Genomic DNA, 16,364 nt, shown 5'->3' on the forward strand with positions numbered 1-16,364 from the left:
AATAAGAGTTGTAGAACTTATTAGAAACTTAAGACAGCAATGACATTATGTTCTTTACAAGTGTATGTAAACTTTCAACCATGACTGTATATTACAAGGCAAATAATAAAGAGTACACAAACCTCTTCACGCTGCATTTGAAGGCACTCCAAACTGATTAACAATAACTCTGTATTCCACACAACAAAAAATAACAAACTTCATCTGGAACAGTGTCGACCGGGGCGTGAACAGTCTTTTCCTTCGGGTTTAAAACTTCTTCCATCAATCAACAGAGCCTTATGAATGAACTCCGAGACGTTCAAAAAGTTTTGTTTCCATGATTCACCGTCCAAAAATTCCTTCGAAAAATCTTTCTCGCCGGTCTTTCTTTTCTTCGGACCTGTATCGGCTCCAAGACATTCTTGGTAGTAGTGTCATGTTCGTAGCACCAATCTTAGTTTATTTCTTGATGCTGTCTGCTATTTAACATCAGCATAGCCATTGGAGACGTAATATTTGTCATCTGTGCCAATACTACAGCGGCCATCACGTCCCACAGAGCGAGTCTGGTAATTTGTAAGGAGCCACAGAGGCTAGTGTGACGCAATATATTAATCCACGCTAAATGGAAATAAGCGAACCCTGGTGTACGGGAGACACATGGTGTATGACCAATAGTCGCATTAAAGAGTGTGTATAGACACCGGGACTTTAAATGTTAAAGTTGAAGTTAAAGTACCAATGATTGTCACACACACACTAGGTGTGGCGAAATGTGTCCTCTGCATTTGACCCATCCCCTTGTTCACCCCCTGGGAGGTGAGGGGAGCAGTGGGCAGCAGCGGTGCCGCGCCCGGGAATCATTTTTGGTGATTTAACCCCCAATTCCAACCCTTGATGCTGAGTGCCAGGCAGGGAGGTAATGGGTCCCATTTTTATAGTCGTTGGTATGACTCGGCCGGGGCTTGAACCCACAACCTACCGATCTCTGGGCGGACACTCTAACCACTAGGCCACTGAGTAGGTGTGTAAATCTACCTATTCGAGAAATCAGACTAATTTAGTGCATGGATATGTAGTGAGTGACCTCTCTGGTAGAGATGGAGTGTTAAACCAGTACACTTACTTCATTCAACAAAGTGAATATTTTCTTTCTATGCGGATACTGTAACAAGCAACCCTGGAACAAAAAGACTTTGAAATGTTCCAAAAGTAGAGTGGGCGAGTTAACAGCTCTCAGAGGACGCAGAAGGAGAAAGTGTCTGCATTCATTAGACAGCAGATTTGACTCTGTTTGACACTATCATTTTTTTTCAGTTTTTCATTAATTCAGTGATGACACACACACACACACACACACGCGCGCACACACACACACACACACACAGAGTAATAATCTTTGTTGTCATTGTATTACAAAACAAGATATTGTTGAACACCGTGTGGAAAGCCACTTGAATTATGGTAAATATGTTAATTAAATGTGTTCGTTATGAAACTCCGCTGGCCCCTTAGGAATATTAAGTGACTAATGAGTACACTTCAGTCATCAAAACACAACATAGTTTGTTCTATAAACAAAAGGTCCAACGAAGACTAAATTGTACAAAAACCAAATACATTTTTCCCATAAGAAAAAACATGAAGCAAATTAACTTGTTTCAGACACCAAAAATGATTCATATAAAACCCATAGTCATTATAGTTTCACATATACAACATATATCACCTGCGAATGAAGTAGATAAAAATTACTTTAACCTTGACTGAAGAAAGGGAAGATCCACACGGACACCTCCTTTGCTCTAAGTTCTTTCTTGAATTCCATAGCGTTTGTCACCTTCTTTATTATTAAGAGTGGGCACTTGCAACTTTCTTTGGTCCCATGGTGGCTTTTTGACAATGGTCCTTAATAGAAAAAGCACATAGACTGAGTCACCAACACGTGGGATTCTTTATTTTAAAACTCGATACGGAAAAACTGACTAGTCTGTTATGTGAAAAGTTTGACCGTACAACAATTAAGATGGTGTATGAAAAACGGAGCAAACTTTTGAAGACAATGCTTGTTGTAAACTGAATCTTCGGAAAGTGTGGCATATGAAAACCGAGGAAAACTGCACAGGGAGGGTTCAATTGATCCGGAATTTATGATGCAAAATATGTAGCGACTTGTCCGGGGTGTACCCTGCCTTCCACCCGAATGTAGCTGAGATAGGCTGCGGCACCCCCGCGACTCCGAAAGGGACAAGCGGTAGAAAACGGATTGATAGAAAAATGGCAACACAGTCTAGTATGAACCCCCATCTCTTGCCGAAGTCAACTGGGATAGCGACTCTCGAGAGGATAAGCAGTACCGTATTTTTCGGAGTATAAGTCGCACCCCCGGCCAAACTATGAATAAAACTGCGACTTATAGTCCGAAAAATACGGTATATTCCCTCATGTTTTTCTAGTAGTAGCCAGTGTACAATGCTTCTATTTTCAGGAAGGGAAGCTCATTTTCGGCCAAACTGTGAGTGCTTTGGAAAGGTAGAATGGCTCACAGCAACACCCGCTGCTCGTTGAAGAGAGAGCAACGGAGTCTCCAATAACACCAGAATACAGTAGATGCCTGATTTGTTGCTAGTCATTTATAACAAAGAAAAACTTATTAAAATGGTTGAAAAATAGATACATTTGTAACAACGGAATGTAACATGAAAAATGCTCTGTTGGGGGTTTATATTGTAAGATAGCTAGTTTGCTCTTCTGCTGTCAATCAAAAAGGGAAGCCAGCCCACTGCCCCATTCACTTCTAGAGAAACTCAGCTTCCCGGAAAGTGACGTTTGTGCCCATTTATCCAACCAGGGTCTTATTTTCTTGCTGGATAGTGAACACAGGCAATGTCTGTGCTGCTGTCGAGGGAAGAAAGATTGCGTCAATGAGAGACTTACTTAACGGTGGATTAATATTTAACATACCGGTATTCACTAAATTAAGTTCTAAGTCTACCCTTTTAAATTTAACAATGCATAGTTCATCTTCTCTTGCAGTCAATGAGCAATTGCCATTGGCAGTGTAGTAGTGTGTATATATTGTATTTTATCAATATAATCAGATGTCTTGCATTGCACACTACACACTAATACTACTAGAATCTACTTAGGTCAGTGGTTCTTAACCTGGGTTCGATCGAACCCTAGGGGTTCGGTGAGTCGGCCTCAGGGGTTCGGCGGAGCCTCCGCCACGGATGTAAAGATACATCCGACTTATTGTGTAAATAAAAACTGCTCCCTATGGGCGTATAATGGATACCCCCAAACAATGTTCCCTCTAATTTTCCATCTGATTTGCAGGTTGTTTGATTGATGGATTGGAACTTTTACTAGCAGATTGCAAAGGAAGAGAATACATTATATGAAACAGTACAGTTTACACAGTACAGTACATATTCCGTACAATTGACCACTAAATGGTAACACCCGAATACGTTTTTCAACTTGTTTAAGTCGGGGTCCATGTTAATCAATTCATGGCAATGTGTGTAAGGTGTGTAATTTGTTGTGAGTTCATGCACTGTGTTGGTTTTGTTCTTTGAACAAGGTGATGTTTACTGGTGCACAAAATGTGCACCAGTAAAAAAACATTTCTTGAGTTTGAAAAAAAAAACATTTAATTTTTCACTAAAGAAGGGTTCGGTGAATGCGCATACAAAACAGGTGGGGTTCGGTACCTCCAACAAGGATAAGAACCACTGACTTAGGTTGACAACACCAATTCATCAAGTCCTGGTCAACCTTGTTGTTCTAACTAACAAGTGCTCGCTTGAGTCACACGATCGACCGCTTTTGTCAACAAAATATTTTGTTGTTGTTTCATATAAAATGGGTGTGTATATGTTAACATGTGTTGTTGTATTGTTAACTTTATCATGGCTAAACAGCGTGAAATGGTTTTTTGATTGATTGATTGAAACTTTTATTAGTAGATTGCACAATGAAGTACATATTCCGTACAATTGACCGCTAAATGGTATCACCCGAATAAGTTTTTCAACTTGTTTAAGTCGGGGTCCACTTAACTCAATAACTAATTCAGTAACATAACTACTGACTAGTTCCACTGCATTAGTGCACGCACACATTAAAGATTAAATTCAAAATAAAAGCAATGAAGTGAGTCTGAATTTTACCACAGCAAATAAAAAAATTAACCCATTCCTTATTTTTTTTAGGTCAGATTGGTAGCAACCGATAGTACTGGTGTGGTGGGGGAGATGCACGACTGCGCCCCTTTATTTGAGTTCAACCTCAGTTCATCTCAGTGCGCATGTCCAAGCCGCCCTCATCAGCCCAGACATTAGAAAAAACAAGTCAATCATTGATACACTTGACGGCTGCAATATAGCAGGAATGCAAAAAACCCCGCAGAAGCTTCTCAAAAAATGCTTATTTAATTATATTTACTTAATTTTTTTAATATTTTTTATTTTAGCTCATGCATAGGTCATACAAAGTTATAAAATACTTCAAAGTGCACCTGCATACTTTTATGAGCCAGCTAAATTTAAAAAAAAAAGGTTCCTTGTCCAGTCATATACCTTGTCACAGAAGTCGTCTTAAAACATGGGTGCTGTCAGGAAAGAAAATTTAAAAAAACTTGCCAGTAAGGAGCTCTTAAAATTGTCCCAACTCTAACACCCTACACGGCACCCGCGCTTTAAATTTATGTTCAAATCGTGTCTTGTCTCGTTCTCGGAAACCAAATATCGTGTATCGCAAATGTGCCAAATCAGGCCCGACACATTATTTGATGTGGGCTGCGAAAGCTTAGAAATGTTGTGTGTCAATAAAGTACTTAATTTTTCTTACTAAGGCCCCTTCTACACTAAGCCTTCTCGGGTATATCCAGGGTAAATCCCACTTAACCTTATCCTTGTCCACACACACACACACACAATGGTCGTTAAAAAAACCCTCCCCCCCTCCGTCCGCTGGCGCAACGCGACCTAGTACGAATGCGCTGAAAATGTGCTCGTCATAGTCACCTCCATTGTTGCTTTGTGTGCAAGTTCTTAAATTAAATTTAACTTATCTGAACAATATGCAGTGTTGTGGTATTTCAAATAACTGGAATCCAGTGTGGTGTGGGGCCCTATTGTAGTGAATCACACCTGAGACATCATAAATTAATCACATCTTTAATGGACATGTGAAAGTAAACAATGTAATAAAGAACATTTTACATCAGTCAATCTCGGGATCTAGATACCTGGTCAGGACACTCCTCACTCTTTTGCCTTCACCTTCATTGTCCATTTGTTTTTGGTGACTTTATATACTCTGGACCTAGACGTTGAGTCCATGGCATACATGACGGACAATAACTGATACAGTCTGCTTTGCCAGTCCAAATGCATTCGATGTTTTCCGTAGTCTTCCCTCGTCGGCCAGATACAAAGCACACGCTACCTTTTTTATCACATCCACGGGAGTCCGCATTCTCCTTGTCTCCCCTTTCAACAAATGGACGAAGTTTTTCGGTAAGTAGAATCACAGCTGACCCGTACATTCGTAGCTTCTCTTGCCGACTGAGAAGTGTAGTATCCGAAATAGCTGCAATCACGGTGGTTAGCTCCGGTTGTTATGAACCTGGCTGTGGCGCGTTCTTTCTGACGTCACTTCCTGTGTGGGGCGCGGTCTTTCTGACCTCACTTCCTCTACGAACTCAGTTTGTAAACGATCAATAAGTCCATACAAAGCTAAGAGCCGGAGATTCAAGAAATACACGGCGCACTTACCCGAGTAAAAAATTATCCCAAAAAATTAGTGTATGCTTAGGCTAAATAATTATTTGTTTAAGGGGTTATCCAGCTTAGTGTAGACATAGCATAAATGTAGCCATTCTTTCCATTTTGACAGAAAACAACTCATGAATTGCATACATATATTGTAAACTTTAATAATATTGCAAAAAAGATTATAATTTTACGGAGCTCCTAAAGGGACATGGATGTTTTGCGAGATCTCGCAATACTTTTGCGAGATCTCGCAATACTTTTTGCGAGATCTCGCAAAAGGTTTTTTTCCTATGTCAGTGAAGCGGAAGTAAAACAGACGATGGAGGAGCGGTAGCATGCGGGAGCCTACCCATCATCTGTGCTCTGTTGTGGGACCATAATACGATTTGATGTCTTTATATGTTAGGCCGGGGGTCGGCAACCCGCGGCTCTAGAGCCGCATGCGGCTCTTTAGCGCCGCCCTAGTGGCTCTGTGGAGCTTTTTCAAAAATGTATGAAAAATGGAAAAAGATGAGGGGGGAAAAAAAAAGTTTGGTTTTAATATGGTTTCTGTAGGAGGACAAACATGACACAAATCTCCCTAATTGTTATAAAGCACACTGTTTATATTAAACATGCTTCACTGATTCGAATATTTGGCGAGCGCCGTTTTGTCCTACTAATTTTGGCGGTCCTTGAACTCACCGTAGTTTGTTTACATATATAACTTTCTCCGACTTTCTAGGACGTGTTTTATGCCACTTCTTTTTCTGTCTCATTTTGTCCACCAAACTTTTAACGTTGTGTGTGAATGCACAAAGGTGAGTTTTGTTGATGTTATTGACTTGTGTGGAGTGCTAATCGGGCATATTGGGTCACTACATGACTGCAAGGTAATCGATGCTAACATGCTATTTAGGCTAGCTATATGTACATATTGCATCATTATGCCTCATTTGTAGCTATATTTGAGCTCATTTAGTTTCCTTTAAGTCCTCTTAATTCAATTTATTTCTAATGACACACTATCTGTATGTAATATGGCTTTTAATTTTTTGCGGCTCCAGACAGATTTGTTTTTTGTATTTTTGGTCCAATATGGCCCTTTCAAGATTTTGGGTTGCCGACCCCTGTGTTAGGCCAATACTAAAATATAAATCAATAAACTTCTCCCAAGGATGATGGATAGGCTTCTCCATCGCTTTGTCTGTTTCCTTTCCGGTTCACCATAGCTGTGTCTGTTTTACTTCCGGTTCACTGACATAGGAAAAAAACCTTTTGCGAGATCTCGCAAAAGCATTGCCACCATCGCTGTGTCTCATGAGATGAGACAATACATACAAGCAATGGCTAGTTTAAAAATTCAGTATTGGTTATGTCAACAACCGCTTAAGTCTACGTCTGTCAGCCTGCCTGACAATTGTCGACATAAACAGGTTACACTGTACAAGAAATCATTGAGTATGAATGTCCAAATCTTATGGCACTGTAGATTAATATTGACAGTTTATCAAGGTTTTAATACCACAATCACAAAAGTATGAACCTTGTTCTCATATTCTTGTACAAACCCTGTTTCCATATGTGTTGGGAAATTGTGTTAGATGTAAATATAAACAGAATACAATGATTTGCAAATCCTTTTCAACCCATATTCAGTTGAATATGCAGCAAAGACAACATATTTGATGTTCAAACTGATTAACATTTTTTTTTTTTTGCAAATAATCATTAACTTTAGAACTTGATGCCAGCAACAGGTGACAAAGAAGTTGGGAAAGGTGACAATAAATACTGATAAAGGTGAGGAATGCTCATCAAACACTTATTTGAAACATCCCACAGGTGTGCAGGCTATTTGGGAACACGTGGGTGCCGTGATTGGGTATAAAAACAGCTTCCCAAAAAATGCTCAGTCATTCACAAGAAAGGATGGGGCGAGGTACACCCCTTTGTCCACAACTGCGTGAGCAAATAGTCAAACAGTTTAAGAACAACGTTTCTCAAAGTGCAATTACAAGAAATTTAGGGATTTCAACATCTACGGTCCATAATATCATCAAAAGGTTCAGAGAATCTGGAGAAATCACTCCACGTAAGCGACATGGCCGGAAACCAACATTGAATGACCGTGACCTTCAATCCCTCAGACGGCACTGTATCAAAAACCGACATCAATCTCTAAAGGATATCACCACATGGGCTCAGGAACACTTCAAAAAACCACTGTCACTAAATACAGTTTGTCGCTACATCTGTAAGTGCAAGTTAAAGCTCTACTATGCAAAGCGAAAGCCATTTATCAACAACATCCAGAAACGCCGCCGGCTTCTCTGGGGCCGAGATCACCTAAGATGGACTCATGCAAAGTGGAAAAGTGTTCTGTGGTCTGACGAGTCCACATTTCAAATTGTTTTTGGAAATATTCGACATCGTGTCATCCGGACCAAAGGGGAAGCGAACCATCCAGGCTGTTATCGACGCAAAGTTCAAAAGCCAGCATCTGTGATAATATGGGGGTGCATTAGTGCCCAAGGCATGGGTAACTTACACATGTGTAAAGGCACCATTAATGCTGAAAGGTACATACAGGTTTTGGAACAACATATGCTGCCATCTAAGCGCCGTCTTTTTCATGGACGCCCCTGCTTATTTCAGCAAGACAATGCCAAGCCACATTCAGCACGTGTTACAACAGCGTGGCTTTGTTAAAAAAGAAAGTGCGGGTACTTTCCTGTTCCGTCTGCAGTCCAGACCTGTCTCCCATCGAAAATGTGTGACGCATTATGAAGCGTAAAATGCGACAGCGGAGACCCCGGACTGTTGAACGACTGAAGCTCTACATAACAACAAGAATGGGAAAGAATTCCACTTTCAAAGCTTCAACAATTAGTTTCCTCAGTTCCCAATCGTTTATTGAGTGTTGTTAAAAGAAAATGTGATGTAACACAGTGGTGAACATGCCCTTTCCCAACTAGTTTGGCACGTGTTGCAGCCATGAAATTTTAAGTTAATTATGATTTGCAAAAAAAAAAAAAAAAAGTTTATGAGTTTGAACATCAAATATCTTGTCTTTGTAGGGCATTCAATTCAATATGGGTTGAAAAGGATTTGCAAATCATTGTATTCCGTTTATATTTACATCTAACACAATTTCCCAACTCATATGGAAACGGGGTTTGTATATTGCAACATTATTCTCTCACACCTATGATTTAATTCATTTAATATTTAATGTAAGCCCTGTTTTAGATACAAATATTTTATATATGTGCAGCCCTCATACTTCTTTGTGTGTAAGGAAAGGTAAGAGAGAGACTCATTGTCGGTGTGTTGGTGTATGTAGACGTCTATCATCTCGAAGCTATTTCAGACAGAAAAGGATTTCTACCTCAATAATTGCCTCTGCTATTTTTTTCACCCGACTCTCTTTGCACTCTCTTTTTTTGCATCTCTTCTTTCTTGGAGCTATCGTTCACCTCCAGTAGAGTCTGTATATTCAGTTTTATTCTTGCACATTATTTGTTTCTTGTTACACTGCAACCGCGTCTTAGTTGTCGACATTTAAAACATACAGCACATAAACACACACATTACAAAAGTCACAGAACCTTTCAAATCTATTACAGATGGTTGCTATTCACTGAGCCTGGAGGCTGTTGTGTGAGCAATGTGGCTTTTATTAGAATACATTTGGTATGCCATCCTGCCTAAAGGTGTGTGCAGCCAAATGGAAACAAACACTGGTAGCTTTGGTAACAGTGCAGTGAAAGATCTACAGATGGAAAACACGATCAGTTGCATGTGGGCCTGATAGCTGTTTTAAAAGGGTCATATAATGATTTTTCTTTTTTTAATAACACTTCCTGAATGTTTCAAACCACACATTCCTTGTCCGTTGGAGGCGCAAGCCAGAAGAATGCTGTAAAAAGGCTAAAAAATTTAATATATGCACACAAAGTAGCACATAGCTTATGCGGTCTGCAGATCGTAAATCAAAAAGTTTGTAAATTAAGGTTCGGTTCAGTTCAGTTTCAGTTTATTTGGAACATGCATACAATACAATGTAATGCATCACATATTTCCACTTGTTTCATTACAGCACATCTGAAAAGGAGTAGGAAGTAGCTGGGCTTATTTAATCTTACCCCTTTTTCATACCATAGCAATTGAATCCTATTTCCTTGTTCTCTGTAACATAACAGTTAACAAATAAATAATAAGCAAATAATATATCATAGTAAGTAAACAAATATTAAATACATAAATAATATTTGTCTCAATTAAAAAAATAAAATAAAATAAACAATGCAAGTAACCCTTTCAAACGCAATACTTTTAATATCTCATTAGTGTTTTTTTACCATTGTAATTGGAAAGTCAATTATTTGTGATTATCCTAAATACGTTAATAAACAACAACACAAAAATTGACTCTTAATCTCTTTTGGCAAAATGTGCAGTTTTTTCACCAATTGGAAAAACTGGGTCATATAGGGTTTCTTTGGCCCTGTTGGCCACATTAGATTTGACATACTGACCTGCTTCGTCGTGTTGATAGGCTCATCTTTCTCACTCAGTTTGAAGCCCAAATATTCCCATACAGGGGGATTTGCTTTGCAATCATCTTTTTTCCTTCTATTTGTTGTTCCCTTGCAGTGCTTCTCATTAGTGGAAAGCTAGTAGTCCGGCCCCCACTCACAGAGACAAAGATTGTGGACAACTGATGAGAGGGTTCAATTAATTCTGCTATTGGACGAACACGCTCAGGTGCTAAGTTTGATGCACAGAGTGAACCCTCTTGTAGTGTGTTTGAAAGCAAACAACGGAAAAAAACACACATTTGATTGATTCCAGCAAAGTTATCAAGTTCATTTAAATTTTTTTGTTGATTTATTGATTATGGACCAAGGCCTATGAGGACGTGACAGAGAAGGCTGGGAAAGTGTGTTCGCCTACAGGGGGGTTACTTCAAAGTGGGAACATTTAGTTTGTAAATGTATATTTTATGACATAAGTCCTGAAAGTTTGCTGACACACCTCATATATTTTACAGTTAAAGGGGAACATTATCACCAGACCTATGTAAGCGTCAATATATACCTTGATGTTGCAGAAAAAAGACCACATATTTTTTTAACCGATTTCCGAACTCCAAATGGCTGAATTTTGGCGAATTAAACGCCTTTCTATTATTCGCTCTCGGAGCGATGACATCACAACGTGACGTCACATCGGGAAGCAATCCGCCATTTTCTCAAACACATTACAAACACAGAGTCAAATCAGCTCTGTTATTTTCCGTTTTTTCGACTGTTTTCCGTACCTTGGAGACATCATGCCTCGTCGGTGTGTTGTCGGAGGGTGTAACAACACGAACAGGGACGGATTCAAGTTGCACCAGTGGCCCAAAGATGCGAAAGTGGCAAGAAATTGGACGTTTGTTCCGCACACTTTACCGACGAAAGCTATGCTACGACAGAGATGGCAAGAATGTGTGGATATCCTGCGACACTCAAAGCAGATGCATTTCCAACGATAAAGTCAAAGAAATCTGCCGCCAGACCCCCAGGAAAAGAGAGCGGATGAGGGTATGTCTGCAGAATATATTAATTGATGAAAACTGGGCTGTCTGCATTCTCAAAGTGCATGTTGTTGCCAAATGTATTTCATATGCTGTAAACCTAGTTCATAGTTGTTAGTTTCCTTTAATGCCAAACAAACACATACCAATCGTTGGTTAGAAGGCAATTGCCGAATTTGTCCTCGCTTTCTCCCGTGTCGCTGGCTGTCGTGTCGTTTTCGTCGGTTTCGCTTGCATACGGTTCAAACCGATATGGCTCAATAGCTTCAGTTTCTTCTTCAATTTTGTTTTCGCTACCTGCCTCCACACTACAACCATCCGTTTCAATACATGCGTAATCTGTTGAATCGCTTAAGCCGCTGAAATCCGAGTCTGAATCCGAGCTAATGTCGCTATACCTTGCTGTTCTATCCGCCATGTTTGTTTGTGTTGGCATCACTATGTGACGTCACAGGAAAATGGACGGGTGTATATAACGATGGTTAAAATCAGGCACTTTGAAGCTTTTTTTAGGGATATTGCGTGATGGGTAAAATTTTGAAAAAAACTTTGAAAAATAAAATAAGCCACTGGGAACTGATTTTTAATGATTTTAACCCTTCTGAAATTGTGATAATGTTCCCCTTTAAGTGTTTACAGTTGGTTGTTTGCCAGTAAACGAAGGGTTATGGTGACTGTAGAATTAGAGATTTAATGCCAACAATGTATTACGAAATGTGGCAGTGGATTTTTCTTGCCACATAGCGAGGCCATGACTTGGTATTCACAGTACATGTAAGTATAGATGTATATGTAAGGTGGTACCGTAATCTTTGAAGTCCACAGAAGTCTGTTACATGTCATTTGTTCAAAAGTGCTTACGTTGCTTAGCAGTCTGAGGATGATGACATTGTCATCGTGGTGGTTACCTAATGTTTCCTTGTGCTGATGTGCTGCATTGACTAACGTTTTGTGACAGAGGTTATGGTTATGCAGGGATTTGCTGTCCTCTCCCCCAGCTGCTACTTTGTCCCTCACTTCTTTATTGAGCCTGTCAGCGAGATCCAAGCCAGGAACTAGTCCATCAAAATGTTTTATTTTGTTTTTAAATGCTTTTTGGCGACACTCAGTTGGCAGTGGCATTTATTTCCACGTGGGGTGCATTTCACTATAGTGTGTGTGTATCCAGCAGAGACAATAATGATTTGTTTAGAATAATAGAAGAAGAAAAAACATGCACTTTGGCTGAACTTACACAACAAAGAGCAGCGGCTCCAAGAAACATGTTTGTTTGGCCGGTGCTTACATTTTTATGGTAGACTTTTCATTTTGATGGAGAGATTTTGTCATTTTGTTTTGACCATCGCTGAAAGTCAAGCATTTGGTGTATTGTGCCTCCTTTCCAAATCATTTATCATCACTTTGTGCAGTAAAACATCCCTGGCATGAGAACTTTTTTTTTTGCTGTCCGGATCAAGGACAAAACTCCATTCTTAACACAAGATCACTAAGTACTAAATGTCAAAGGTCATGTGTGTTCTCACGTTTCTAATTTTAAATGATCACCAGAGAGGGCTTGCTTTGCTTTGTCAGAGCAAAAAAAAAAACAAATTCCAGTTTAACTTACAGTCTGGTCCAAAATAATGCAGGTGCGGATCAAAGGTTGAACATGTGCAGGTGATCCTTGGGTTACAATCGAGTTCTGTTCTACAACTATGATGTACATATCTGTGCAGTGTAAGTAAGCCCATCACTTGCAAAAAGTCTCGAAAATGTTAAAATCAAACCATGAAGGCATTCTTCCATACTACCTCGAAATGAGCCGTTAGAATTGTGCCCAATTTGTGACATTTTTCTTATTGGTGACGTCAGTGGATATCTTCATATATAGTAGATATTTACCCGAAGAGCTTTTTTAGTCCGCCATTGTATTCCGATGCTGTAGTCAATAAGCTCCTTCTATTTCTCTATCCCCTTGTTGCGGGGCAGAATGGCTTGTATATGCACATGCATCCTCTGCTGATGTCATTTCTAATATATACATTTATCATTTATTTCAGACCCAGAAGGATCCATGTCACAGAAGGAAAACATATTCAGCAATTCTAATTTATAATTGTCAGTAGACTCCATATGGAAGCGCTAAAAACTACAACATAGCTGACGGGGAGAAGACGCAATTGAAGTGGAGCTACGTAAATAAAACCACTCAAAAAACAGCGCATCGCAAAGAGACAGTCAGAGAGCGGCATTAAAAACATTTTAACCAAATAACCACCTTTACATGTTATGTAGACCACAAGGAAGTGTTTTAAATGTAGAGAGAAAAAAAAAAATTAAAAAAAAAAAATATATATAGCCTATACATACATACATATATATATATATATATATATATATATATATATATATATGTATACACATAATACATATAATATTAGTATAATGGACGTATGTAATATGATTGTATATTAAGAGTAGGGATGTCCGACAATGGCTTTTTGCCGATATCCGATATTCCGATATTGTCCAACTCTTTAATTACCGATACCGATATCAACCGATACCGATATCAACCGATACCGATATCAACCGATATATGCCGTCGTGGAATTAACACATTATTATGCCTAATTTGGACAACCAGGTATGGTGAAGATAAGGTACTTTTAAAAAAAATTAATAAAATAAAATAAGATAAATAAATTAAAAACATTTTCTTGAATAAAAAAGAAAGTAAAACAATATAAAAACAGTTACATAGAAACTAGTAATTAATGAAAATTAGTAAAATTAACTGTTAAAGGTTAGTACTATTAGTGGACCAGCAGCACGCACAATCATGTGTGCTTACGGACTGTATCCCTTGCAGACTGTATTGATATATATTGATATATAATGTAGGAACCAGAATATTAATAACAGAAAGAAACAACCCTTTTGTGTGAATGAGTGTGAATGGGGGAGGGAGGTTTTTTGGGTTGGTGCACTAATTGTAAGTGTATCTTGTGTTTGTTATGTTGATTTAATAAAAAAATAATAATAATAAAATTAAAAAAAACAACAAAAAAAACCGATACCGATTATAAAAAAAACGAATCCCGATCATTTCCGATATTACATTTTAACACATTTATCGGCCGATAATATCGGCAGGCCGATATTATTGGACATCTCTAATTAAGAGTATGTGAAAGTTCAACTCCTAAATACCTCGTTAAAGATTTCTAATCAATCAGAAATGTCAAGCAGCTAAAATGCGGCAAACATGGATAAATGTTTTTGCATTTTTTGTCACACTTGCGGTACCGCATGTTTGCGGTAATTGTCGTGATTTCAAGATGCAGAAGTTAGGAACGCCTGCTGCTTGCAGCTACTGTATAAGAATATTTGAATTCACGAGTAGTTAAACACTACACACAACACTTTTGTGCAGAGACGCTCACGACAAAAACAGTGGTGTGTCTAGGAGTCCACAAAAGACTGTGGTGAAAGTCAAAACTAGGTAACACGGTGAGGCGTGAAATGAACCAACAGCGTGCCACAGCAGTCAATTCTTGAGCGCTGACTAAAGCGCGAGGCTGGCTTAAGAAGGCTGTCTAATTACCAACTCAACTCAGGTGGACCTAACAGCGCTCTGAGGCAGGATTCAAGTTGCTTCAGTAAATGCAAACCAAATCAAGGAGAGAAACCAAAATATCAGCGCTTGACCGTAACTGAAGCATAAAACACAGGAAAATGCCAACAAACTCAAAATAAGGCACGGCGAGTGTGACAAGTCGTGACATTTTTCCCATCTTGCATTGCTAGGAGATTTAATTGGGTGTCATTTTAAATCATGTGTTGTGAAGCGCTTTGAGTGTCTTGAAAAGCGCTATATGAATCATATGACATTTTCCTTAATACCCACAAAGTTCAGTGAGAGTGTTGACTTCTTGATTAGTTTATTTGCACCATGAGTGGGAAAGGTTGTTTGGTTTTGGTCATATATAAAAATGTTGTTCTGTGTACACTTCAATGTACAATTCATGGTCATCAACCAAAAACAAATTAACAGCATTATACTATAAGATATTTAAAACAAAGTTGGAGGCACTCTGCAGGTTAGATTCCATACTGAACTTGTGACGTCTTGCGGGCCAAACAGAAAATGCCGGCGAGCTGCACTTGGCCCGTGGGCCATAGCTTGGACATGCCTTCTTTATAGCTCATGTTAATGCTATAAAGAGTGACGGTTTCTCTATCTTTCTTTTGTTTTCTGCAGGTCAGCATTCCAAATGACTCCAGCTGTGTTGAAGAGATTTTGCGGGTATGTCTCACACACACACACACACACACACACACACACACGCACACACACACACACACGCACACACATTCTTGTATTAGTTACCTTCTTGAGACCTTCGCAAAAATGCCTACCTCTTTAGGACCACCCTTTCTAGATATATAAAGATTTGTATTTACAACATTAATAATATATATATACTATGCAAATATCAAAAAGCTTGTTGTGAAAAATGAGTTGGAATTTCACAAGAAAAAGGTCACAATTTCACAAGAAATATGTAGAATTCTGGCAGTATTTTCATTAAAGTCGTAATTTTACTCAACGCAAGTCAAAATGTTACAAAATAAATAGAACATTTTTGCAATATTATGATAAAAGTTGGAATTTTACTCAATAACAGTCGCAATTTTACAAGCAAAGCTTACAATTTTGGCAATTTTATGAAAAGAGTCGTAATTTTACTCGACAAAAGTCCCAAGTTTATAAGAAAACTTTTAAAATGTCGGTAATAGTATAATGAAAATCTGAATTCTACTTGGCAAAATTATGACAAAAGTCATAATTTTACTCAAAAAATTGCACTATTTTACAAGGACAACAAAAACATTGCCAATATTGTGATAAAAGTCAGAATTGTATATGATAAATGTCACCATTTTGCCTAAAAAAGTAATAATTTTATGAGAAAATATTGCAATTTTACAGAAACAGAAGGAATATGAGAAATTGTTCCCAATTTTATAAGAAAAAAGTCGACACATTGTGA

General features: G+C 38.6%; 1 protein-coding gene across 1 annotated transcript in view; it reads left to right on the forward strand.

The window, feature by feature from the left end:
- aff2 (AF4/FMR2 family, member 2) overlaps nt 1-16,364 on the forward strand; it is a 429,950-nt gene that overhangs the window by 244,714 nt on the left and 168,872 nt on the right. Inside the window, exon 5 of the mRNA XM_061979661.2 lies at nt 15,572-15,616. Within this exon, the coding sequence (XP_061835645.2) occupies nt 15,572-15,616 (45 nt within the window). The remainder of the gene's footprint in view (nt 1-15,571; nt 15,617-16,364) is intronic.

The sequence above is a fragment of the Nerophis lumbriciformis genome, linkage group LG19, assembly GCF_033978685.3.
Source record: "Nerophis lumbriciformis linkage group LG19, RoL_Nlum_v2.1, whole genome shotgun sequence".
NCBI lineage: Eukaryota > Metazoa > Chordata > Actinopteri > Syngnathiformes > Syngnathidae > Nerophis > Nerophis lumbriciformis.